This window comes from Podarcis cretensis, assembly GCF_951804945.1.
Source record: "Podarcis cretensis genome assembly, chromosome: 2".
In the NCBI taxonomy this organism is placed as follows: domain Eukaryota; kingdom Metazoa; phylum Chordata; class Lepidosauria; order Squamata; family Lacertidae; genus Podarcis; species Podarcis cretensis.
In genome coordinates this window covers 58,741,416-58,766,269 of record NC_137171.1, presented here as the reverse complement: position 1 = coordinate 58,766,269, position 24,854 = coordinate 58,741,416, and the positions used below count along the sequence as shown (strand labels likewise).

At 41.7% G+C, this 24,854-nt stretch overlaps 1 protein-coding gene across 1 annotated transcript in view; it reads right to left on the bottom strand.

Annotated features, from left to right (window-relative positions):
- Positions 1 to 24,854, bottom strand: part of JADE2 (jade family PHD finger 2) — a 144,117-nt gene that overhangs the window by 60,862 nt on the left and 58,401 nt on the right. Inside the window, exon 5 of the mRNA XM_079968102.1 lies at positions 3,236 to 3,405. Within this exon, the coding sequence (XP_079824228.1) occupies positions 3,236 to 3,405 (170 nt within the window). The remainder of the gene's footprint in view (positions 1 to 3,235; positions 3,406 to 24,854) is intronic.

The following is a 24,854-nucleotide window of genomic DNA, read 5'->3' as shown; positions in this document are numbered from 1 at the left end:
CATAAATGTGTTATGGAGTTTATCACACCTTTACACACACACTGTGACATCTACCTCAACCTGATCTTTCATAATAGTGTGATTGTGGGGGCTGTGCATGTATACTGAATAAATATAGCTTAGTCCTGAGAAGGGGGGAAAACCCTCAGTGAAGGAGATATGTGGTAAATTCCCAGCTTATTTCCTGTAATTCGTTTGGTAAACGGCTGTGTCAACCTTGCAAAAACTGGAGGCCACAGCACCATCTCACTTCACAGAACTGAGTATATTGAAGGCTCAGATAGGCAATGGTGAGGTATGCTCACAAATATGACCCTTCACCAGAACAGCAGGAGGCTAGAGGAAATCAGTAACATGGAGCTATCTTGCCTTGGTAACATACAGAGTCCTGGTCCATGGGGTTGTCCCCAAACTTACTCTACCCAAATCTGGAAGGGACAAAGTGATTGGCAGATATGTCCACTAGTGCAAAATAATTGCCCTAGGCAAATAATGTACTGCTAAAGTAAGAATACATCTTATATAACTTCTCCTCCTCTTTTTTTTTGCTTATAACATTTGTAGGATATGAAAGAGTCACAATAATCCCAAAGTAATGGGTGCTATTAAAAAAAAATATCAGTAAGACCATAAGAAAAGTCTGTTGATCTGGGTAGGCCAAGGTTTTGAAAACGGTATAGGTGCAATATATTCTCAACAAAAGGCCAAATTAATTGTAAATAACGTGGTAACAGAAGAAATACCTATAGAAAAAGGTACACGACAGGGTTGCCCAATATCCCCTTTGCTTTTTATATCAGTCCTGGAGGTTTTGTTAAACATGATCAGAAAGGACCAGTTGGTTAAAGGAGTTCAGGTCGGAGTTAGACATTATAAATTAAGAGCATTTGCAGATGATCTAGTATTGACCTTGCAACAGCCAGACACTAGTACTAAAAGAGTATTAGAACTAATTGAAATATTTGGTCGAGTAGCAGGTTTTAAATTGAATAGACAAAAAACGAAAGTGTTGGGAAAAAATTTAACAATGGAAGAAAGAGAGAGTTTTCAGAATGAAACAGGCTTGGAAATAACAAAAAGGGTAAAATACCTGGGGGTAAACTTAACATCCAAGAATGTGAACTTATTTAAGGATAATTATGAAAAATGTTGGTCAGAAGTTAAAAAGGATCTGGAAATATGGTCAAGGTTGAAACTTTCCTTGTTAGGCCGAATCGCTACTATTAAGATGAATGTATTGCCTAGAATGCTGTTCTTATTCCAGACGTTGCAGATTGTGGACAAGATGGACTGTTTCAAGAAGTGGCAGAAAGACATATCAAAATTTGTCTGGCAGGGCAAAAAGCCCAGAATTAAATTTAAGATTTTAACTGATGCAAAGGATAGAGGGGGGTTTGCCCTGCCGGACTTAAGACTTTATTATGAATCAGCAGCTTTCTGCTGGTTGAAACACTGGCTACTTCTTGAGAACACTGACATTTTGGATCTGGAAGGGTACGACAATAGTTTTGGTTGGCATGCATACTTATGGTACGACAAGGTAAAGGTGTATAAAAGCTTTAAAAACCATATTGTAAGGAAAGCATTGTATAACGTTTGGATTAGATACAAAGATTTGTTGGAAAGTAAAACCCCTAGGTGGGTGTCACCAATGGAAGCTAGGGAAGTAAAAAAGCTTAATATGGATTCTAAATGGCCAAAATATCATGAGATTTTAGAATACGATGGCGAAAGGGTGAAACTTCAGAGTTATGAGAAACTAAAGCCTAAGGTTCGAGACTGGTTGCATTACCATCAGATAAATGAGACGTTTAAACAGGACAGGAAAATAGGATTTCAGAAAGAGAAGTCAAAACTAGAAACAGAATTGTTGGAACCCAATACTAAGAACTTATCAAAAATGTATAACTTGCTGTTAAAATGGAATACACAGGATGAAATGGTGAAATCAGCTATGATTAAATGGGCACAAGATATCGGTCATGATATTATGTTTGCTGACTGGGAACAGTTATGGACCACCGGTATTAAATTTACTGCATGTAATGCCTTAAAAGAAAATATTATGAAAATGATCTACCGGTGGTACATGACCCCAGTCAAGCTTGCAAAAATATATCATTTGCCTAATAATAAGTGTTGGAAATGTAATGAGACTGAAGGCACTTTCTACCACCTTTGGTGGACCTGCCCAAAGGTTAAAGCTTTCTGGGAAATGATCTATAATGAAATTAAGAAGGTCCTTAAGTGGACTTTTCCTAAGAAACCAGAGGCTTTCCTCTTGGGCATGGTGGGCCAAGTGGTGTCAAGGAAGGACAGGATTTTCTTTATGTATGCCACTACAGCAGCAAGAATTCTACTGGCAAAGTATTGGAAGACGCAAGAACTACCTACTCTGGAAGAATGGCAAACAAAGGTGATTGACTTTATGGGACTGGCCGAGATGACGGGCAGAATCCGGGACCAGGGGAAAGAGACAATGGAAGAGGACTGGAAGAAATTCAAAATATATCTTAAAAATAATTGTAAAATTGAGGAGTGTTAAGATGTCAGGGGGTAAGAAGTAAAGAATTGCAGCAGTAAACAGAAAATTTAAGAATTTCTTTTTATGAAAGGGAATTAGGACAATGGACCTAAGGGTTGCTAAAGAACCATTAAACAAGGATGCAGGGATGGGGAGGTATGGGGAAGTCAAAGAAAGAAGGGTATGAACTGATGAGCTTGAAGTTGTACTGTTTTATATTGTTCTTTATTATTTGTGTGGAAAATTAATAAAAATTATTATAAAAAAAAAAAAAGAAAAGTCTGTTGATCAGGTCAAAGGCCCATCGAGTGCAGCATCCTGTTTTCAAAATGGCCAGCCAGATGCCTGTGGGAAACCTACAAACAGAACATGAGCAGAAGAGCATTCCCAGCATACCATGGTTTCCTGCAACTGGTATTTGGAAGCATACTGCCTCTGATGTGGAAGCAGAGAATAGACAATGTCCAGTAACCAACTGCAGCCTTATCCTCCATCTCGATTGACTTTTGCCTATTGCCTTTCAACTTCTCAAAGATCATCATCCTTCATAGACTGGGACAGTTTTTCCCTTCTTTTTTCAACAATATGCACGAAAGCCTACTGGTTGTGAAAATTTGTCTTTGGTTTAAGACTGGTGAGTGTGCAAACCAAGAGAGAATTAAAAACGACAACGACAACGACAACGACAACAACAACAACAACAATACTTACCCATTTCCTTAAGCTCCATGTTGAAGAGTTCCAGCCAGCAAGCATCGATTTCATCCAGGTCATAGCGACTTGCTCTTTGGGAGTATGTCCTGGTGACATCTAAACTGTCAGAGCTGGACAGGTTGCTTGGTGAGGTTTGTGGTGATGAATGTTCTAGAACAGGAACGATCCTAGGGAAGAAAACAAGCATGGACATAAAAGAGAGGTACAGGGAGGAAGCAGTTCCTTTTTACAAGAACGGGCATTTAAATACTGAAATTTAAGAAGCCTAAGCTTACTTTATGCCTAAATGTCAACTCATCTTGATATAAAATTTACCATTTTGGAGCAAAATAATTTAGCAATATTTATATCACAAATGGAAACTGGTTTAACCATTATGGCTTTTCCCAAGGAACCTGTGAAGCATAGATTTGTGAAGTTGTTAAAAATTCAGTTATTGGCATATTCACAGAGCTACAGCCACTAGAATTTCTTCAGAGAAGGTGTGAAAGTTAAGCTGGTTAAGACATGGAGAGAAAAGATGGCTAGTTTTTAGTAATTTCTGGCTGAAGAGTTCAATGAGACTCCAAAACTTGCAGATGCACACCAAAAACAAACAAATGACCAAGAAGTTAAAAGGAATCACTTCCCAAAATTTCTCAAACTCTACAGGGCTGAAGTGCCAGACTGGGAAAAATATCTGGGGCACCTGCTTATTATTAAAGCCAATTTAGAATCACCTCAAAAGTGGCACTGACTTCCAACGCTTTGAAAGACCTTTGAGGTGCTGTCAAAACCAATGACACAAAAATAATGGTTTGTTTGGGAACTATTGACCTTTCTGACAATCAGGAAGTGCTTTTTAAAAGACATAACACGAAGAGAATAAACTATATGTACCAAAGACTACGTAATGGGTTTTAATAATCAGCAGTGTCAAGAAAAAGGTGTTTCTGAGTGACAAGAAAGATATAACCATTCAGCACTGTTACAAAGCTCTGAGTACTTCCCCTTGACCTTGCTGATAAAACTCACTGTTGAAGTGATTCACATGGCAAATGGTTTCGGGGACACCTTTAGTGTTGGGACCACAAGAGGTGTAATTTTCAAGGGACCATGGAACTGCTACTCAACTATTAAGTCACAGGTAATATTACTGAGGAAGAACCCCTTCCCAAACCGAACCTTGGGTTCTAGCATGCAACCCTAAGTGGTTTAGCTGCTGTACCAAAAGGTAACTCCAGCGTTTATCAGGAAACAATTGCAAGATTATCTCTAAGGATGAGCCTGAGACCAGAGACGGCAGGAAACAGTTGGACCAAGAGGAAATCCCTGTATTAACAATAAAATAATAAAACTAAATAATTGAATATGATGTCATTTTAGATAGGCCACCTAATCATAAAGCTAGAACAGTGGTACCTCGGGTTAAGAACTTAATTTGTTCTGGAGATCTGTTCTTAACCTGAAACTGTTCTTAACCTGAAACACCACTTTAGCTAACGGGGTCTCCTGCTGCCGCTGCTGCACAATTTCTGTTCTCATCCTGAAGCAAAGTTCTTAACCCGAGGTAATATTTCTGGGTTAGTGGAATCTGTAACCTGAAGCATATGTAACCTGAGGTACCACTGTACAGTCGTACCTTGGTTGTTGAACACCCTGGAACCCGGACGTTTTGGCTCCCGAACGCTGCAAACCCAAAAGTGATTGTTTCAGTTTGCGAATGTTCTTTTGTAGCCCAAACATCCAACAGGCTTCTGCGGTTTCCTGCAGCTAATCAGAAGCTGCAATTTGGAGGTCCAACGGACTTCGGGAACAGATTCCGTTCAACTTCCAAGGTACGACTGTACTGCTGAAGGTAACTCCTTAATTTGGATTTTCTAATTGGTTCTTACCTCTATAGGTGACAACCATGCCTGGTTGAAAATATCTTGAAGTACATGCCACATAAACCTAATGCTTACAATTGCCCTAAGAGTACAGGGGGGGCTGTACTATTTACAAAGAAGACTGGAAATAAGACTTTATGTTTTTTCTTTTCTTTAAAAAAACAACCTACTACAATAGCAAAAAATTGAACCTCTCCAGAACAAAGGAAGCAGCAAACAAAACCCAAAAACTCTCCCACGTTGGCATATTGTTTTTCTGTTCTAGTGCTGCATTTGTGGCCCAATGGTAATGGGATTTTGTTTACTAGAGTCTTAATCTAACATTCTTCATCTGGTGCACCAGAGGCTTGCCACAAATATGAACAGAATAGGGTGACCAGATGTCAAAGAAGACAGAGCTCAAGCACCTTTAATAGCTCTGAAGAATTAGGAACTTCAGCTGAAATTCTTCCTTCCACACATTAAAGGTGCAAGAGCTTATTTAACATACGGCCAGCCTCCCCATGACACCCTGTGAATATATCTACAGGGATTGACAAGATGCCTTTTGGCCTTTCCTTTTCTCTAATTCTGTTGTTCTGTCTGTTACACTGGACCGAAAGCTACAAGTTTCTTTCTGAAGTAAATTCAGGGGATGATTAACTCAATTCCTGACTACTACCCTCCAGCTTCATTACTTCCCGGCCACCTGCTATGGCACACATTGCCACAGTCAACGCACAGACTGAGTCATGTCTTTAGTTTCTGCTTTTATCTCTATGGAAAAGCTACTGGGTGCAACCAACAGAAGAGCTTGTAGAGCTGGGCCCATAAGATTGTCTGAAACTCAAATGCCTTATGCTCAAACCACAATGAATTAAAGTGGTTCTTCCCACCCTCCCACAAGATGTGATTCTTTTATTTCCCTTTTTTTGTTGTTGCTTTGCCAGCATTACTATAAGCCTGTCGGCAACAACCTCCCACATGTTTTGATTCTGAAGTCAAACAAATATCCCTACCTACAGCTAAATCTGCCTGCATCAATCTTCTCATAATGTTTCCTATGACACTGGAGGTTTTCTTTCCCCTGGAGCTTGCTGAGGATATCACTCAGAATAATCACATGTACAAACCACCACTTCAGGAAGAGAAGGGAGGGGAAATAACCATGGGATTTTTATATATGATACAAAATGATAAGTGAATACAGGCTGTTTCAGCCTCAGCTGAGGTAGGCAAAGCCAAGCAATTAAAGTCATTTACTTTGAGGGCTTCCAGAAGGAGACAATAAGCCCAAAGAATTCTGCTTCTTCTGGTCTATAAAAAATAGAAACTGACAACTGTGCTTGTTAAGGGTAAAGCACTTATTTTCTAAGCCTCCTGCCCCTTTTTCTAAAGGTGGGGAAGCTCAGGAATTTTGTATTTTTTTCACAAAATGACAACTTCCTTGCTATTTAGTGTCTCCATAAACCAGCTAGCTCTCGCTGCACCATCCACCATCCTATTGTCGTCCTAGCTGTGGACATTGCCGGTTCTGTGAACTGTGGGAAGGCCTTCTCTGCAGTAGTGCCGTGTCCTGCACCTCCGGCGCTGATAATTCATCACCATCTTTTATTCACCCAGGCCTTTGTGCCATCCTCACACATTAGAGCTGGGTTACCTATATTTATTAATTTGCTGCTGTGCTACTATGGATCTGCAAATTCTTGTTTGAATTTTATTGTTTTATTGGTTGCAATGTTGTTGTTTGATTTTATTGTTTTACTGCGCACTGTAAACCACCCTGTTGTCTTTTGATGAAGGATTTCCTATAAACAAAACCAATAACAGAAAGCAAACTCAGTTGTTGAGTCGTAATGGTTAAGTATGAGAAACAGAGCCACAGAGAAAAAAGAGGGGTGCATCTGCCTTTCTTGTGGAACATCAAGGCTGGAATACACGGCGGGCATTTTTTGGTTGGGGGTGTTCTTAAATGAAAGACTGGTCCCAAGTTGAATTTAAGAATTGGCATCTCATTGATTTCAAGGGGATTTAACCAGAAGTGATTTTACTCTGGACAGCATCCTTGCCAGATGGTTAATGAAAAGGGCACAAATGTTGCCAAAACACACAGGAGACAATGGAAAGGCAAAAACAGTGTAGGTTGTCATACATTTTAGTTGTCCCATGCACAGCAACCTCATGTACAAGGTCCAAGTGCTATTGGCCCCAAGGACTGGGAAGAAGGAAGCATCAAGCCATGGGCAGGGACCATGACATGTCTATGTTCTGTTTAGCAGCTAATGCCCTGTTGGCAATGGCGTTAAACAGCAAAAGAATCCATGCCAGGCTTGCTTAGGGATCCCAAAACTTCTGACAGCTTGGGCACACTTTTTTGTTTCTTTTTTATGAGTGAATTACAGCTGCAGGCATGTTTCAATCTTATCCCCCAAAAAAGGTTCATTTGAGAGTGTGCAAGAGCTCTGGATTTGGCTGTGCTTCCTCTGAAGGGCTGTTAATTCAGGCACATCTCTGCATCAGGATCAACTAAATGATCCAACTACACCCAACGCAGACATGCAGCAAAGTTGCCCACCCCCAGGAAAAGCTGAGTGGGAGACATCGAGGCTGAAGCCGTGAATCACTGAGAGATGCAGCAGACAGGCTCCTCAGTGGGCAGGCAATTTCAGCTTGTGTGAGACTTTTATTTGATGATTACGTATGTTTTGGTTGTAGACGTTTTGGTCATTAAATCACTTCTATATGTTTCATGGGAAAGCGATTCATAAATAAATATATTGTCTATTTCTCACTATACAGTAGCAGTTCATTTGTATGCAGCATAGCATATTTGGAGACTTCTACATACTAAGTGTGTGGTACCTAGTACTGTAGACATCTGCACATGTGGGTAGCAGCCCAGATTGGCAACCGCATATCAACAGTGCTCTATGCAAGTTTTAATGTTCTCTATTTCCCAGAGGTGCTGGGATGTGGGGGATGTTTCGTAAGGGAAGGTGTCACACACATCACTCATGAAGATTGGCCTTGAACACTGAGAAATAAGGATGAAGAGAGGAGAGGGGCCTTGTCTGCCCATGTAGTTTCTGGGTGGGAATTGAATGGGCATTTGCTGTCAATTCTCCTGCTGTTTTCCAGCAGCTTGGCACCATTATGCATGACACTTGCCACGCACACAACAACAGTGTCACACATAATGATATACCATCACAGGAAGAGCTCGGCCTGAGAAGCGGGCTGTGATGCCAGCTCTGACAGCTCTCGGCACACTCAGGAGCTGAAGCTTGCCATGGTATTTGCAAAGATCACATCTCTCCCTGGAAATATCACATTGTGACACAAATGCCAATATACACTGGTGCTGACAAAAACAAGCAGAGGAAGAGCAACATCCTCCTTGTCCTTCAGGAAATAATTTGAAATCTGGGATGTTCGTGATCATTCAGTTCACGTCACTCTTACACTTTCAAGAGAGAATGTGGAAGGCGGGAGGAGGAGGGATGAGAAGGAAATGTCCCTCAACAGTTTCACTGAGATCTTCTGGAACAGAAGAGTCCACATAAAAAATTGTTTTGCACCCTCCAAAAAACCACTCCTGGGGGTCAAGGAACCTTCTGGAACTGCAGAGGGACTGGGGAAACTGGGATATTCAGGTTGGGGGTGAGGTACGGTGTGCAAGTTGAAGTGCCTTTCTGCTCACACAATATGCCTTTGAATCCAAGCAATTATATATTGCTACTGGGAATCCATTAGGACTGACGCAGATTGACATGTTTTATGAGATTGCCCAGTGGAGGCAAGTTCCTGGGATTTGATGAGAGGGGAAGACATAGAAAAGAACCAAAAGTCATTCTGAGGAGACTAATGAAGGATGTAAATGTAAAAGGAAGAATGTTTTGATGGATTCCCTAGTAGCTGCTAAAAATGTTTATGCTACACACTGGAAAGTAAATACAACACCAGATTTGAATGAGTGGTTATTTAATGTCTGGCATGTCACACTGAAATGGAAAAACTGACTTATATTCAGCAGGCTAGGGGGAAATGTGATTTTTCAGGATTTATGGAACATTGGTCAAAGGTTATAATGTATTAGAAAGGGAAATCTGGATAGATTCCTGAGCATTTTTTAAAAAAAGTTTAGTGTTTGTTTTCTGTGGTGTCTTTCTTATCTAAACAGTTGGGTGGGAGTAGAATCACAACTGATGTTATTTGAAGCACTAAAGTTTGTGTCATATGCTATGTTTATCATGTTATACTGATTTTTTAAAAACTAGTATTTAAAAAGGTTGGTGAAGCGAAACCTTCTCTTTACACGAATAACACTGGTTTCCATTAGCAAGGCTTGTCCTCCTAAATAAATAAATAAATAATTTATACCCCGCCCATCTGGCTGTGTTTCCCCAGCCACTCTGGGCGGCTTCCAACAGAATATTAAAAACATGATAAAAGTTCAAACATTAAAAACTTCCCTAAACTTCAGATGTCTTCTAAAAGTCAGATAGTTGTTTATTTCCTTGACATCTGATGGGAGGATGTTCCACAGGGCCTGGTTCCCTATAACCTGGCTTCTCGCAGAGAGGGGACCGCCAGAAAGCCCTCGGAGCAGGACCTCAGTGTTTTAATAGTTCATGTTTTAATAGTTCTAGCTTGAATAATGCTTTCAACCAACAGGCCTGAGCTAGGCATACTAAGCAATGGTAGCCTTCCCCATATCCATATTTGTCTCTTGAGACAGATGGATGCCAACAATTTATTGTATCTAGGAAATTTGCCTTTGCCCTCAACCTGGGATGTATCTAGCAAGTGTGACAACAGGTGAAGTCACCAGTGGTAACCAAATTCTCTATCACCACCTCACATATAATAATTACTTTTGTCTTTCCACCTACAGCAGTTCTGTGAAGACATTTTCTAGGGTAGTAGACCAGAATATAGATCAATTCCACTTCCAATGGCTCGTTCCATATTGAACAGACCTTATTTTAGGGCTTTGTTTTAATCAAAACTATTTTTTGATACATTTGTGAATTATGCCTTTTCTCTTTTTGCCAGGAATGATTTATCCTCACAATTTTTCAGTATACAGCTTCCTGCACATATAACAAAACTGTCCTTTGAGAGGTCTTCCATACTTGGAATGCCATTTAATAATCCTTTGAATGACTGATTCTCCAGAAATACTGTATATTGGATTAAAGAGGAAATGACTCCTTTAAAATCTGCAGGCTCAATTCTATTCTAAAGGTCTGTTGAAGTTTTAAAAATGCCACCACGATTGATTTCAGCCCTAAACACTCTCTTGACATCTTAGTATCAGTACAATCTAAGTCTGTGTTAAATCATGAGGCAGCTACTTTAAATAGAAAGCTTAGTGCTCTTTTGCAAATTGATCAAGCGACAATAAATGTGTTGCTTTTTCACTGCCACTAAGAACGTCTGAACTGATCCAGCTACACAGCATGACCAGGCTTTAAACCTTTATTAATCCTACTTACATAACTTGCTTACAGAACAGTCAGCTTGCAACAGGTGATAGTTTGAAATGCATCCAACTGATGATGCTCAAAAAGCACTGGGCTTTGAACCTTAGCGGAAAGAAGGATTTATTTTTAGCCTGGCATTAAACTGCAAAGATCATTCACTGTACCTATCCAAGGCTACATTCACATGGACAAAAGCAAAGAGCTACAGATATTGCTGTAGGGTTATTTAGGGTTATTTGGGAATGACTGGTTTCTGTTTCATTTGTATTCTATGTTCATTCACCACTTTTTCCCCAATGAAAGGGGATTGTGCTTAGTGAAATTAAATGACACTATCCTGGAGGTTTGATTTCTAAAGAAGAAATGATGGTGAACAGAAGAATCCCAGGAATGAATATAGGTAACTTCCTCAGCTGCGATGGGTGGGTGTCTCTCTAACCCAATAACTTTGTAGAGTTTATGCACAGTGCTGTTTCCTGGGCTGACCTCCCATCCATGCATTATACACAGGGGAATACAAGTATAGAGCCCAACATGTGTGTGCTCAGCCCATGCAATCATTGAACGCCTCTCATGCACTACACCAAGGACAGGAAGCCTATGGCCCTCCAAATATTACTGATCAATGGCTACTGAAGTCAAACAACATCTGGACAGCCACATGTTCCCTATTCCTGTTCTATGCATTCGAACTGCAATGTTACAGGGCTTCTGTGACAAAACAAGCGGAGATAAGGTGTGTTAAGCATCTGTTAAACAAAAGCTAAAAGCATTTGCTGGTGCGAATAATGCCAAAGAACTTGTTCAAGTAGAGCGGTGAAAGCCTATGGAATACAGTAGCTCTGATACTGATGCAAGTGCAGACTGCATGCGGTTGGGGAAGGCTTTGAACATTGCACATAGGATATTGTACCAAGATAACTGAAAGTTCAGGTTTTAAGCATTGGTGGCTTGCAGAGAGCTGTGCATGCACAACTCTTGTGGGGTGTTGTGTGTGTGTGTGTGTGTGTGTGTGTGTGTGTGTCTCCCTGAGGGCTTCTGTTCAAAATTATCACTTCGCAGAAGAGAATTTGAAATGAAGCTCTGCTGAAGTTAGAGGTGAGACACTTTCCAATGGTGAGAAATAAATCTTCACCCAGTCTCGCAATCACCTGTCTAATGCTGATAATGGCTACAAGCACTTAAAAACCTGAGGTACAGAGTAACTACATTTAACTCTTAACTTTCTACATGTTGCTCTATGGTAGAGATAAAAAACATTATCACAGAAGAGAAGATGTGGACTGAACATTATAGTTCTGGCAGTCAGTCCTGAGGGGCTACTTTAGTTGCAAACACTGACTTATGCCGCTGCAGCTAAAGTTAGCATCCTGAACACAACAAGTGAGACCGAGCCATGCAATGATTTCTGAATTACCAGGGGAAGGACAGTGTCAATCCAGAGTCTGTGCCTGTGCGAACGATACAGAACTGTTCCAGCAGTACCTGTGACCTGGGGAAGGGGCTGCTGGCAACCTCATCATGACTTGAGTATGCCTCTTGCATGGCCTAAAGCTCAGCAATTGCATGTTTATGCCAGTTCTGGGATGGTGACAATAACTAATCCCATGAGTTACATTTGTGCAGTGCCTAGCAGAGGTCAGGCTGTCAGTCACTCTCACTGGTAAATTACAGCCTTTGACTTTTCTTAAAATGACAATGAACTGGGACTTGTGTAATGCCTAGCAATACCATTTTTAAAAGAAAGTCTGTTTATGTTTTAACTTAAGGTTACGCCCACCTCATTAATAGGTTGTTCTCCAGAACCATCCTCTCAGTTCTTTGATAGCTCCTCGTTTTGTTAATCACACTCTTCCCACAAGCTGTTCTCATAGCCCCTCTGACCTGCCTGATTAAAGATCCTGCACAGCTTCATTCTTAAAGTTTGCTCTGAATGCATCAACATCTGAAGGAAGGCGGACGCAAGTTGCATTTAGCACATGTTTCCTGGAGCCAATTCTTATGTCGCTGTCGCATCATGAAGACCTCTTAAAATTGCATCTGAACTGTGAAAGCTTATGCCACAGCAAGCTTTGTTGTTGTTGTTGTTTCACATTGTGAGTTACCAATGCAACAGCTGCAATGTGTAGAATGGATGGATTGCCAAGTGGACCACCTTGATCACATGGGAGCATTTCCACACCAACATCAACTTCCATCAAGAATATCTGATCCAACATGGAGGCACAATGAGTCTAGTTCACACTGCAAGATTGCTTTATACCATAGTTAGGAAGCAGCAGCTTTCCAGATGTTGCTGGACTAAAAGCCCCACCATCCCTGACTCTTCCGGCTGGGAGTGATGGGAGTTAAAGAGTCTAACAACATCTGGAGGGACACAGCTGGCTGCACCCACTTCATATATTACAGCTACCATGCAGAGCTGGCACCACACATGCACTGTTTTGGGCAATTTCCACATGACAAGTATAACCTGCACATCAATCATAAGTTTCATACCTTCAATGCCCCCCAAATCTTACACTAGGCTTCACCAATCTGTTGCCCTCCATATGCTTTGGACCATAACTGTTCATCAGCCCTACGGGAGTTCTAGATAAAAACTTCTGGTAGTGAAGGCTGACTTACACATACTTTGCAATAGAAGTGCAGTTCCCGATCTAGAACAAAAACATTTCACTGCTGTAAAACTAGAAAATCAGTCACATTCATGTTGTCTCAGTCCTCTGATGTAAAATGTGGGGGAAGGTTTTGAAACACAGAAATCCAATGCCCATCCTGTAGTTTGGGTGTGTATAAATCCATTTATATCAACGGATAAAAAATTCACACAAAGAAAAGAACATAATGTGTAACACGGCTTCAAGCGAGGAATCTTTGTGTGTATATTGGAGTCCTACATGCATAAGAAATCGCTAGATTAGGGCAAAACATGTCAAAAACGGTTTATTTGTCTCAGTGTTTCTTTTCCATATGTTACACCACAGGATAGAGTTTGGGTATTATGGCTGGCTATTAATAGCTTAATTAAGGCATCAGCCTCTCATCTAACAGCAATAATTCACAGTGCCTAATTTACAAATGTACACGAATCAAGCCTCTTGACACACTCTTAAAATAAATATCACAGTGTCCATTTGATAGCTGAGAACGTAAGTAATTGAACCGCTAGTCATAAAATGGTTAGAACTAAAAACAGCCCTTGTCTCCAAACTACCAGAATCCCGCTGTAGTCGTTTATATTGCAAACACAGCAGAAGGCTTCCAATGTTGACACAGAGCTGATGGGAGGCTACAACAAAGGAAAGTATTTTTTCATTTCCAAGAAAGTCTCCTGAAGTGTGCAGAATTTCACAATGTCCATGTAATAGGTGTAAAGCTGTTCCCATTAGCCCGGGGGGGGGGGGGAGAGCCACTACCAAGACCGTACATTGAGAGTAATGGATTCTGTTAAGTGCTGAGCCGTACTCTCTGTAGCATTACTGTGTGGGTTAGCTTCTCTGCTGTTGCTCAGACAGGAGGGAAACTAGGGGCCAGATGTTGGTTATTCATACACCAGTCTGAATACATGTCAGATCAACATGTATTTCATAGGAGGTCTTCCAGGTCTTGCAGATTCACAGCCTGAATTAATGCAGTTAGCTCTTACTGGAACACCTTTAAGCTGGAACATATGGGTCCTTGCCTCTGCTTTGCCCATTTCTGACCCATGAAACAGCTTTGCACATGAACATTACATTGCATCTGGTGGCTCTTGCCAGTGCAACAGGCAGGTTTCCACTTTCCTCCTATGTCCCAAAGCTGTCTTGGATTACCAGCTTTACACCACTGGTTCAACAGTGTATTAAGGCAGTGCATTACACCTGATGCTGAACACATGTACAGCAGGCAGTATGTGGCTCCTAGAACTGATTGGGCTGCAAGTTTCTTCTTACTAACAGCGGTTATTTGGGTGTGTTTTTTAAATGCTTGGATTCACTACTTTTGACTTGAGCAACACATTTACACCTGTGCAATGCGAGTGTGAAGTCCTAAACGAAGAGGGCAACCTTTTAAATATATTGACTTAGATATCTATGGCATTTATTTTACCATAGAAGCAAATCATGCCACAAAACTCTGTGATAACTAACTGTTTGGCTGTGGAGTTTTCCTAGCAATTGCCCACTGCATGAGATTCACAGGATGGACTGAATTTGTATACCGATGATGTCCTTGATGCCACCCTTTCCAAATTTACTGCACCCCGGGTGATCTGGACTATAATTCCCATCACTCCCTGACCATTGACAAAGTTGACTGCAGCTGATGGGGACGGCAATCCACCAACATCTGGAGGGAACCAGGTTAGAGAAGGCTATGTAATGGTGAACTTAGTCATTATCCTGAAATAGTTATTATCCTGCAAAATTAGTTCTATTTAGTCATCATGGCCGATAGCCACTGACTGACTTATCCTCCATGCATTTATCTAATCCCCTTTCAATGTCTTGTATCAATGAATTACTACTACTACTACAACAACAACAACAACAACACAGGACGCATTCACGTGACACACTCCATTAAAGCAAGCTCTAAACAAGAGCTTCTGCTTGTGCAATGGTGGTTCTGCCCCACTCTCCTCACCCCAAAAGTTGCTCTGAACAGCTCTGAAGAACCCCCAGAACAGTGTGTCGGAGGAGGTGAGGGGGGCTGTTCCATCTGGCAAAGTGATCTGCTTGAGCAGACAGAATGTTTGCGATAATGCAATGTTGAGTTGAACTATGTGTTTTGTGATGAAGTACTTTCTTTGGTCTGTTCAATTAAAATTCAGGCAAAAAGTGCCAACCTGTTAACCAGCATAATTAACAACCTGAATCTTGACTATAGATTAAAACTAGATGGTAACTGTGGCCTGGGCTTTCTCAGGATTTCAGTGAGTTGTGTCCTTACACTGTAACCTCCACTTTTGTTTTTCATTGTGAGGTGAAAGAAGAAAGGAGGCTGCCAGAGTTATGCCAGGGACTAACTCCCTGGTGAAATGAAGGGAGTCTTGTTACTTTTTAGAGTCAGTTCAGAGAAAAAAATGAGAAATATCCCCAAAAGCTGGAAGAGCAGGCAACTACATTTCTCATTATGTGACTGGGTTTTTGCTCCTGCTAATTAATATGAAGTGTGGTGGCCAAAGGCCTTCCAGAGCTAACATGAAACATGGTTCTCGGTCTTCTGAGGTACTATTCTGGGTTGCTGCTTTCAACCTGGGATCTCAGTAAGCTTTAACCTGTATAGTGTACCTGCCTGGTAACAACAGCCAAAACCCTTCCCTTTTTCTACTGAGTATAAAGGCTCTGCTCCCAAGGCCCCAGAACAATTTGCTGGTAGGCACTTCCTGCTCTGGGTTCCATAGGTGAGAGTAATGGCTGCTAACACACTGAAAGTTCCCTCTTTCAACAAAGCTTATTTGTCCCAGTTGGTATCTATCTGTATTTGATTGGAAATTGTTTTTGTATGTGCAGTCATTTTAATATGTGTTGTTTTAATAGTTCTTATATATGCAACCGTTTTATCTGCTTTTATATATGCAATTGTTTTGTATATGTTTCTATTGTTCCATGAAATCACTTCAACGGAAATGATACATAAATGAAACAAATAGTATCAAACTTGTTGACTCATTCTGCCTCAGGAGGTCTTAAGAAGGCACAGACAGTGGCGGAGCTTCATGCTCTGGCACCGGGGGGCAGAGAGTAGTGCGCGTCCTGGGCGTGGGGCACGCTGCCTGCAGGAGCGTGGCGCCCAGGATGGGGGGGGTCCAGGGGCAGTGAACTCCCCCTGCACTCCTCTTCTTCCGCCAGCGGGCACAGAGCAGTGACCACCAAACATCATGTACGTGAATTAAAAAAGAGAGAGAAGAGCTAGGGGTCGATAATTATTACCATTATTAGAAGTGAAACATAAGGTTCTCAAAGATTACCTCTTGCAACTGGTTCTGTTTACTTTATTCATAAATTATATGGAGTCAAGAGATGTACAATGAGCTAGGAAAGTTGCAGATAACATTCAATTAATTCAGGATGGTGAAATCCCAAAGAAAGTGGAAAAGGGTAGAAAAGTAGCTCTCTAAGCTGGATGACAAATCCACACAACAGCTTAAAACAGACTTTCCCAACCTGGTGCCCTGCGATCAGCTCCAGCTAGCATGAGTTGGCTGTATGGAGCTGTAATCCAAAACATCTGGAGGGCACCAGGTTGGGGAGTGCTGGCCCGTAAGAGTCAACATTAGCGAAGGCAAAGTGATGCAAACGAGAGGAGGTGGAGAGATCTAACGACATATACACTGATGAGGTCTTGAACTACTCAGGAAAAGATTAGTGGATTGTAGAAAATTCAGTGGAAACAAGGACTCAGTATACTGCAAGCATAATAAAGACAAATCCAGTGTTGAGTATAATTAAGGAATGGGTCTAAAAATAACATGCCAAGCATAACGCCCAGAGGTCCACAATTCCACCAATGTTGCCTCGTCCTTTGGCAAGTGTGTCATGACTCAACCTTCTACCAAACCATGGAGCTGGGGAGGGGATGAGGATCCTCCCCACTGTTGTGCCGTGCTATGGAGCTGCTCAGCCCTGCATAAGAATGGGGAAGATCCCAGGTCTCCTCCTTCCCAGTTCCAAGCTGAAGGAGGCGGCTGGAATTTATTACTTTGGCACTGCGAGCCTTGCTGTTGTGGAGCTGTGCTGCGAGAGCCTCATAGGCCCATTGCCAAAAACAAGCCCCACCCCTCCTCTCCAACTCCAAAGAGGAAAGCTGAGGCTTGTTGCCTGGCAGTGGGCTGATGTGAAGTCCAGTGCCAAAATATACTTCAAGTTTCCTTGAAATCTAAAACCGAACATTATCCCAGGGATATTGTGTTCCTTACTATCACCTATGAATAGGGCATTAGAGACCCTAGGAACATATAAACGACTACCTTTCCCCAAAGTTATTTTTTTGGAGGGGTCCAGCACTATAATATACAGCACCATTGTGAAACCACTTAAGGTTTTTTTTAAAAAAGCCATCACAGTGAATACTGCCTGCTATAAATATGTTAACAATGGAAATAAAAGAGAGGCATAAAAGGCAGGCTAATGTACTATGGTTCAGGTGTGAAACATCATCTGGAGACAGGAAGGATGGATAGTTAGGTCAAGGGTCTCACCAGAGGCCCAAATTCTTTTTATTATCATCATCAGTCATCTCTATAGCATTTTCAGCATGTGAGGTGCTATACAACTATTATTTCATTCACCCTCACACTAATACCATGAGGTAGATCACTGTTATTCCCATTTTAATTATGGGTGAGAAATTAATGGGTCTAAGGTCACCCTTGTCTGCCACATATTCTGTAATAAACGTCCTCTTTCACTGCTCCTTCTCTCTATGATCCTTTCCCTCTATTCTGCCCATGTTCTAGGCTAGCGGAAGGTTCTATGAGAGTGCAATTCTTTCATGGTATCGCTTTTTAGGCAGGATACTGCAAATTTGTTCTCCCACTTATTAAAATGTTGTCTAGCTCAGAAATGGGGGTCTTGTGGCCCTCTATGTGTTGGGGGACTTCAACTCCCACCAGCCCCAGCTGGCATTGCTAATAGTCAAGAGACAATTGGAGTTGTAGTCCAATAACATACAGAGAGCAGGATGCTACCCATTCCTGGTCTACCTCAAGTCTTATGGTGGAAGTGGGGAAAGCCAAGATTTGTGTGTTTTCCCCAGCCCTCTTAATTACATTTGGTGAGGCAAAAGTTGGCCTTGTAACTTCTGAGGCAGTTATGGAATGAGTCATAGATTCAGATGTAAGTTATGTTATTGCTGTTTTCGAAAAGGAGGCTTGCTGTTATGACCAATCACCTTTGGCACTTTTGAAGAAGGCCTGTGCAGAATCTGGAACTTATCTTCTAACAAGATCTTGTGTGTGCGTTTTTAAAATATGTTGAGCACCAATTCACGTAAATGTACGCAAAGTATAAGTACTTCCCTAGTACCACACAAGCCTCAAAGGATAAGGAGAGATTAAAAACTGGCAACACAACTATGGTGGCCATGAAAGACTCCTACACAGGGCTTCGCATGACTTGCTGAAATTCCATCTTCTACATAACTCTATAAAGAGGCAGGAACCCTCTCTACTTTTACATCTGGCCAGCATGAAAATTCCCATTGACCAACAGCATTCTGGTGGCATAGAGCTATCAGGTTACAATGCAGTCACAACTGAGATCAGAAACATGATGCAGACATGCATACTCCATACCCCTCTTCTTTCCTTCTCCCACACATTAATTCTATAGTTTGCTTTAACTTTATAACCAGATTCACTCATAACCAGGGTTTGCATATCCGTTTCAAACTCTGGTTTCAAATTCTGAGTATAAGGTCAATCCTAGTCAGTGATTACCACTGCTAGGGCTGATGCAAATATAACCCTACACAGTGACTTAAAGAAGATCAATAGCAAACAATAAACAGGCAGCATCCAACTCAAGCTTCCCATCAGTGCAAGGATTTACACTTGTGCAATGGCGCTTCCCCCTCTCCTCCCCCTGTGTCCTCCCCAAATCCGCTCTGGAACTTTAGAAGGCATGCAGAGGAAGGATGTTCTGTTATACAAGTGTAAACACTTGTGCTAGCAAGACACATTAGATATTGTCCAGTGTCAGGAATGTACATAATATCTAAAATGGGCCAACGAACTAGTTGGTGAAAGCCCCAGCAAAAGAAATGTATTTTAAGAGTCTCCTGTGAGTGCCTCCTGTCTAGCAGGAGAGAAAGTGTTTCAATGAGTGGGTGCCACTACAGAGAAGGCCCATCCATGTTGTCAGCAAGAAAAATATTGTAAAAAGCTACCTAATAACAAAGCTTCCTCCACTGATCTTAACATCCTAGCAGGTCTGAGTAACAGAAGGCAATCTTTTAGCTATCCCAGTCCCTAAACCTTGAAAATAACTTGGTAGCTAACAGGGATTATTATTTGTCATGGTGTAAATGGTGAATTATGGAGAGAGAGAGATACAGAAGATGAAATCCTTGCCATGTAATGCTTTAAAAGCATGCCTTTCCATCCTTAAAAATGATGTTCAGTCTGGGCCAACAGGAGGCGCCCAGTGTACCTACTGTAAGTGAAACACCCATTGCAGATTTGGTCTCACAGCTGCAATTTTGCCTCATATCTTAGCCGCTTCTGTTGGTATTGGGGTGGGGTGGAAAATAGGAATGTTCCAGGTTCAGAATTAAAAAGATGGGGATTTAATGTGAAGCACCAAGAGTGAACATCAAAAAGCCCAGGATGAGTGTTCTTAAGTTTAAAGGAGGGAACAATATGAATGAAACCAACTTTATGTCGAGATAAGCCTGCCACTAAGAGAACAAGATAACACTTTTGAACTTTAAAGGCTCTGCATGGTATATACAGGGAGATAAGAGAACAGAAAGAATTGATCATAACCATTGGAGGGGGTAGAAAATGTCACAGGAACTGAGTGACTCATCCCTATGTACGGAGGGAATCTTTTCAAACAGGCTAGAAAGTGGGCAGGGGATAAATACACTGAAAGGGGAAACCATTAAAAGAATAAATGCATTCAACCTAAAGGTGACTAAGTAAAATACAATAATATATGGGAAATCATTTCTCTATTAAAATTGGGAAATTTTGTTTTTAGATTTGAAGCATCTACCTAGAGCCCAATTGCTAGGCTTGGTTCCCTCCTCCCCTACCCCAGGCAAAGATAATTGATTGTTCAAAATCAATTATTAATGAATCAAAATCAATGATTGTTCAAAATCAATTATTAAAAAAATGTTCGATGGGCATACTGTTATTGCTGTTGTTTAAAAAAAGCCCCACATCTCTGTCATTACCATGGAAGAGAAGAGCCACATGGCTGCTTATCCCACATGTTCATATGTGGAAAGGTTTGTACCTGCAAAAATTAAGCAAATAGCCAGGAGATGCTCCTTCACTATTGCAGTCTGGTATGCTGATTATATATTTTCCCCCCTTTGAAGCCGTTTGAAGTTCGTGCCAGAGGTGGGAGTAACAAGACAAACTGAAAGGCAGAGATGAGTCATCTCAAGATGATGTTAATAAGTGATGTTAGAACAGGAAACCTCTGAGAGCTCCTCTCAGGGTGTGCAGCAAACCACCCTATTAAAAGCTTTCATTTACAGCCAGAGGCACTGGAGGGCTCCTTACTCTGGAAGGAGATATGTCTGAAAATGTAAAGCCTGCACTAGAGGTACAAGATCCATTTGTTCATGCACAGTTCAGCTACATTCATCTGAATGGCCCAGATATTCAGATAAAGTTTAAATGCAGGGTGGACACGGGCATGCCCTGAAACGATGGATATGTAAATTTGGAAAGCAAGAGAACAAGACACCGAAGGCCCACTTCAAACACGCAGACGAACAACACCAAACTATGACATTTATCACAGACTGTGAAGGAACTGGACTTTACTGTCCTGGAGTGCTTGTATATAAAGTGAGAATGCTTGTTTTTACCTGTCTTCTGATTGGGTGGCATAGGGTTAACCTGGAGTCCTAAGCGGGTGCCACCCCAGGCTCATCAAACATTAAGGCAGTGAAATGTGTGGGATGGTACATCCCAGTCTGAGGGTGAGAAAATGAAAAGCTCTAAACATTCCTTGAGCAGAGATCCCAAGGGAAGGAGCTTATGCTGGCAATTCAACCTGAGTGTATATGTGCAAAGCAAAGCTATTGCTTGTCCCACGGGAAATTGCATTCCCATGATTCCTGGTGGCATATGAATGACAAGGGAGGTCTATTAAAACAGATAGACAGCCAGGAGGCAAGTAGTTCAAGGCCGAATTCAGCATGATAAGGAAGGAAGGCTGCCACGAAAGAGTAACTTTCTACTGAGTAAGTTCTGGTGCCTTTTAGGGACTGTGCAGCCCAGAGGTAGTGGATGCGTTTCTGTAATTTATGCCTATCTTTTTCCTGAAAACACTTATATTTAAGTATGTTTAAGGAAGGGAAGGTCTTGATGGAAAGGTTTAGCGGGTAACTCAATCTACACTGTACAGTGGTGCCCCGCAAGACGAATGCCTCGCAAGACGAAAAACCCGCTAGACGAAAGGGTTTTCCGTTTTTCGAGGCGCTTCGCAAGACGAATTTCCCTATGGGCTTGCTTCACAAGACGAAAACGTCTTGCGAGTCTTGCGATTTTTTTCGCTTCCCCCCCCTTTTTCTAAGCCGCTAAGCCGCTAATAGCTGCTAAGCCGCTAATAGCGCTAAGCCGCTAAGCCACTAATAGGGTTGCTTCGCAAGACGAAGAAGCCACAAGACGAAGAGACTCGCGGAACGGATTCTTTTCGTCTTGCGAGGCACCACTGTAATTCTGTTCCATGGATTCAGTTCACACATTCAACTGCTCCATTCAGCATGCAAAGGCTACACACAAGCAGCACAGGCATCTCCAAGCATGGTAAACTCTACAGACACTCTGCATTGCTAAGCCAGCCACTTTCTATGAGCTGGAGCAGAGACACTCCTCTACTTGCTGAGCCTTGCCACATCATACAGGGACCTGCAAAATTGGGCATCTAAATCATGGTACAGCCTCCACTAGTAGATAAGGCTCCCCACTTTGGACTTTGCCCTCCAACTTGTCGGTGGCGATGGGCACAGTTACATAGGGGTGGGATGAAGTTCAGCACCTTCGTCATCAAGTGCCCTACTTGTATTTAGTTTTAAGTGCTAAGTGGCACACATGAATGGGGCTGTAGACAGAAATTCAGACAGAAATTTAAGTTCCTGAATTCAAGGTGTTAAAGGGAAGTAGTCTATTGAGCTGGTTGGAAAGCACACAATACAAGGGAAATAAATAAACAATGCACTCAACTGAGAGGAGGCAAAACCTAAATGTATTTCAGACCAGATGTGTCAAAAATATCATTTGGTTACAATCTACCATCAGTTCACCTCAGCCCACACAGCAAAAGACTCTCTTTTAGACACAACATTGAACACTAATTCCATCGGTTGGCATTTGCTTCTATGTTGTAATTTGTCATTCATAGTTTTTGTAATATGATATATCTGGAGAATAAGTGTCATATAGCAGCTAGGATGCTATAATTGGACCGGAATGACCTGGGTTCAAAATATTATTGGTCATGAATCTCACTGTTGATCTTGGCATAGTCGTGTCTCACAGGGCTGTGGCAAGGATAACATGGGAGTGACATCTGTGTATTTATTTATTTTAAAATGTTTACCCAGCCTTTTGAGCAGAGTCCTCCAGACAGCTTACAACAAAAGTTTTGAAAAAACAAGCAAACATAAAATACATCAAAACAAACAAAAAATACATCAATAAAACCAATAGCAGCAGCACAGTAACATTCTTGATTTTTCAGTCTGGGAAAGCTCAGCTGGTAGAGCATGAGGCTCTTAAACTCGGGGTCATGGGTTCAAGTTCCACATTGGACAAAAGATTCCTGCATTGCAGGGTGTTGAACTAGATGATCCTCGTGGTCTCTTCTAATTCTACAAGTCTATGATTCTATTATTATTATTTGCCACTAAAAGCCTGGGCAAATAAAATCATTTTAGCTAGCACACTATCATCATCAAAGGGACTGTCAGGTTGGTAGGGAATTCTATAAATAGGGTGTAGAAAAGGGGAATGATCCTGCTCCTGGCAGCTGCTCACCTAACCTCAGAAGGTGGGGCTACCCAGAGCTAGGTGCCTGATGAGAGTATTAACATTTGAGGCTAATTCATATGAGAGCAGCTGGCCCTGCCTCAAGGTATCCAGTACTTTCTAAACCAAAATAGCCGCTAGGTCCTTAGAGAAAGGGTGGGGAATAAATGTGAGAAATAAATCGTTACTGCTGCAAGGTAAATGGGATAACAAGATGTACAGTGAAAAGAAGTGACTTGCCTAGTGCAATCAAAAGTGACAAAGAGCAACGTAGGCCTTGTGGCACTGCTCTGGTAAAACCAGCCTAGACTAGGAGACCAAAAAGGCCTCTGCAGAGCAGTAAGCGAACAAATCTCTTGCCAATTTGGTCACCAAATGCAGTAGTTTGGTATCAACACAGCCCAGCTGAACTCAGCAGGACTTACTTCTGACTAAATGTGCATAGAATTGTGTTCTACTGAAGTCAAAACATACTTGGGAACCCAGCAGAGAAGTGATTCCCAGATTATTACTGCTCCCCCAAAACAAGTTGCAACAAATTTATTTTATGTGTTACTCATCCATGACACTGAACATTTGTTGTGAATATTCTGCATGCCAGGATTAAAAGCAGCATCCCTTAACTAGTAATTGGGACCTGTTCAGATATTGCTTCACCATCGAATTCTATATAGGGCAAGATCAAAAGCGGGTTCTCAACTTGTGTGCTCCCTCCACCACCTCTCCCCCTCATTAAAGGTAGAAGGTAATTAACAAACTATGCAGTAAGAGGAGCGTCAGTGTGAACAGCACTTACATTTATCCCAACATCCAACTGTTTGACTATAACTGGTGTGCCCCGAGTCATATAGATCATTTTGATTCAACTCCAGATTGACAGTTTATCCCCATAATTACAAATTAGACGTGAACTGGAGGGTTCATGGCTGAACAACTATGACTACACCTTGGGCTAAAGAGCTGCTCCATTTAACCAGGGCCTCGAACAGATGTGTGGAGATTGGTAGATTTGGAACACAGGGGTGACATGTATGGCTTAGTGATTCCAGAAACAGCAGCGTCTGAGGTCACATCTCAGACATGCAATACTCCTTTTAAAAACTAATCTTGACCAGGTATGGCTCTCCTGGTCATTTGGAGCTACTGCAGCAGCCTCCTACTGTTGATGCTTAGCAGGAAGAACAGGAGGCAGTGAGGTCAGGACATGGCAGACACACCAGCAAAGCCAATCTGGTGCTCCCACTGCTGCTTCTGTGCAGCTATGACTTTGTCATCTCCTCAGCCCTCCCAGTCAAGGACATCGCTGAAGCTCTGCCCCCTGAGGAGCCACTCCAGCCCAAGAGACCTTGATGGAACAAATAATCATGACTTAACTACTGGCGGCGGGCGCAGTATGTGGCCGTGAAATAAATAAAGCATTTGCCTGGCTATCTGCCTCAACCAGATGCCATGGGGTTTTCTCATACAGTATGATTTGTTTTCACCTCTAGCTTTTCTTCTCCTGTAGCTGCTTCATAACACCACAATGGTTCTTTACTTTCTGAATATCTTTATTAATTCTTAAAATAAAATAAAATAAAATAAAA